This window comes from Hemitrygon akajei, chromosome 3 (genome assembly GCF_048418815.1).
Source record: "Hemitrygon akajei chromosome 3, sHemAka1.3, whole genome shotgun sequence".
NCBI classification, from domain to species: Eukaryota; Metazoa; Chordata; class Chondrichthyes; order Myliobatiformes; family Dasyatidae; genus Hemitrygon; species Hemitrygon akajei.
Window position 1 is genome coordinate 122,982,669 of NC_133126.1, and position 2,023 is coordinate 122,984,691.

The 2,023-nt window shown below is 43.1% G+C and overlaps 1 protein-coding gene across 1 annotated transcript; it reads right to left on the reverse strand.

The window, feature by feature from the left end:
* Positions 1 to 743: 743 nt before the first annotated feature.
* On the reverse strand, positions 744 to 1,799 carry LOC140724575 (probable G-protein coupled receptor 148). Its single transcript, XM_073039005.1, has one exon. It carries the CDS (start codon positions 1,797 to 1,799, stop codon positions 744 to 746), a length of 1,056 nt encoding a protein of 351 aa, XP_072895106.1.
* Between the last annotated feature and the right edge of the window lie 224 nt (positions 1,800 to 2,023).

Below are 2,023 nucleotides of genomic sequence, written 5' to 3' on the forward strand. Positions count from 1 at the left end.
AGCCTCTTGGACAGGCACATGGATGAAAGAAAAATGGAGGGTTATGGGGTAGTGTGGGCCTAGTACTTTTTTTAAGGATTATATGGGTCGGCACAACATGGAGGGCTGAAGGGCCTGTACTGTGCTGTAATGTTCCGTGGTTCTATTGTCTGCTCCTCACCCAAAACTTTGCAAATGCTTCAGAAACACCAAGCAACTCCCCAGCACAACGAGTCTCTTCAGCATCTAGTTACAGGGATTTGACCACCACAACATGCTGGTGAATGTTGAAAGTTGCGCCTCCCTGCTCAGATACTGATACTTCACAACCGGCTGTTCCTGTTGTGATGAATGGGCTCCAGTGTGGGCAGTAGCAGTCCTTCGCAAACTGATTTCCAAAACTGCCTCCCATAGACCTTTAACTTAAAGGGACTAAAAGAGAAGCTGTCAGAAATCAGAAATACTGATTGGGCAATGTAACAATTGTGTTTTAAATTTTAAATGTCTGAAGATTTAATTGCACAATAATAACTTAGACACTTTTGAGGTTTAGATGCTACTATGATAAACCTGGTGAGCTGACTAGCCTGTCTCTACTCCAGATTCTAGGGCATCTGTCAGACAGCCTCTGCCGTGGTCCGGGTTCTATGCATTACACAATGCCGAGTGGACGTTACTTGTGCAAAATCCTGATCAGGGCAATATAGAGAGGACAAGGAGAAATCAAGTGCGCCGCAGCTACCAACCTTTCTGCTCAAATTGCTTCACAGTGGCCTTACTTGAGTTTTCGACTTCAGAGTGAAGAATGATCGGATTGTGTTTGTAATCTCTCGATATCTCAGCCCATAAACATAGGGGCTCACGGCTTTTGGTAACATCAGAATATCATTTACTGACACAATGATCCAGATTGCTGCCTGGGTCTCAGTCGGGTGCATTCCATAAATCACTACCCCGACTACCAGCACAGCCAGAGGGGAGAAATAAAGAAGCAACAGCACTGAATGGATGAGATAGGTCTGTTTTGCCCTTGAGTTGTTCACCCATATGCCCAATGTCTTTGTTTTGCAGTATAACATTATATAGAAACTTGATATCAGTACTAAGCAAGTTAGAAAATAGAGGAATACAATGCCAAAAGAACATTTTAACAAAAATGCTCCAAATGGAGAAGACAAAAGCACCAAGGGTGCCACACACATTGTGAATGAGGAAAATGGATTCTTCTGTGTCCACAGCATTATTATGAGCAGAACAGAAGAAAGGCTGACGGAGATAATCCATATGCAAGCAATGATCTTAATTGCTCTAGAACGGGATAAAAGTAGTGGATAGTGAAGAGGCCAGCCAATGGCCACGTAGGTGTCCACCACCATAGCAGTGATTGTTAGAATTCCATTCGAATATGCCACAGTTAGCAGGAACAAGATCAATTCACAAACTACTTTGGGCATTCCAGCTCTCACCGTATTGAGGATGGCAACAAAGGTGTTCAGTATTGAATAGATTAAATCATTCGTCATAGTGTTGGCAAGCAGAAGGTACCTGGTCTCCTGGCGAAGACTGCTATTTGAAAAGATGGCCATCAGCACCAGAGGAGTGGCCAGTAGGGAGGCAAAAAGACAGACGGCAAGAGGAATGACCAAACCATTCATTCCCTGCTGAGACATAGCAAGAAATGATCTCTGGGCCAGGTTACGTAAGGCACGGAGTTCTGCAGTGTGGGAGACGTTTATGGAGTACTGCTCTGTAGCCGCTTCTTCCCGCAGAAGAGACATCACATTGGAAGAATCACAATTTTCACATTTAGTTATATTCATTTTGTACAGATTAACGTAAATTCACAGTTCCAAAGACCTGCTTGCTTGTATCCCGAATTCCAATGGCTTTCAGCGTCTTTCACTTATTTTAAAGTTCTGGCTATAGCCAAGTCTCTATCTGAATATTTTCTGCAGATATGCCAACAGCCAGATATAAGTTACACCTGTAAATTCCTTGAACACCAGAAAAAGTAAATACTTCCAAAGAAAATTGCAGAAACCAT

Excerpts from the sequence above, each read along its gene's own strand:
- LOC140724575 (XM_073039005.1), bottom strand. The coding sequence starts at position 1,799 with ATGAATATAACTAAATGTGAAAATTGTGATTCTTCCAATGTGATGTCT.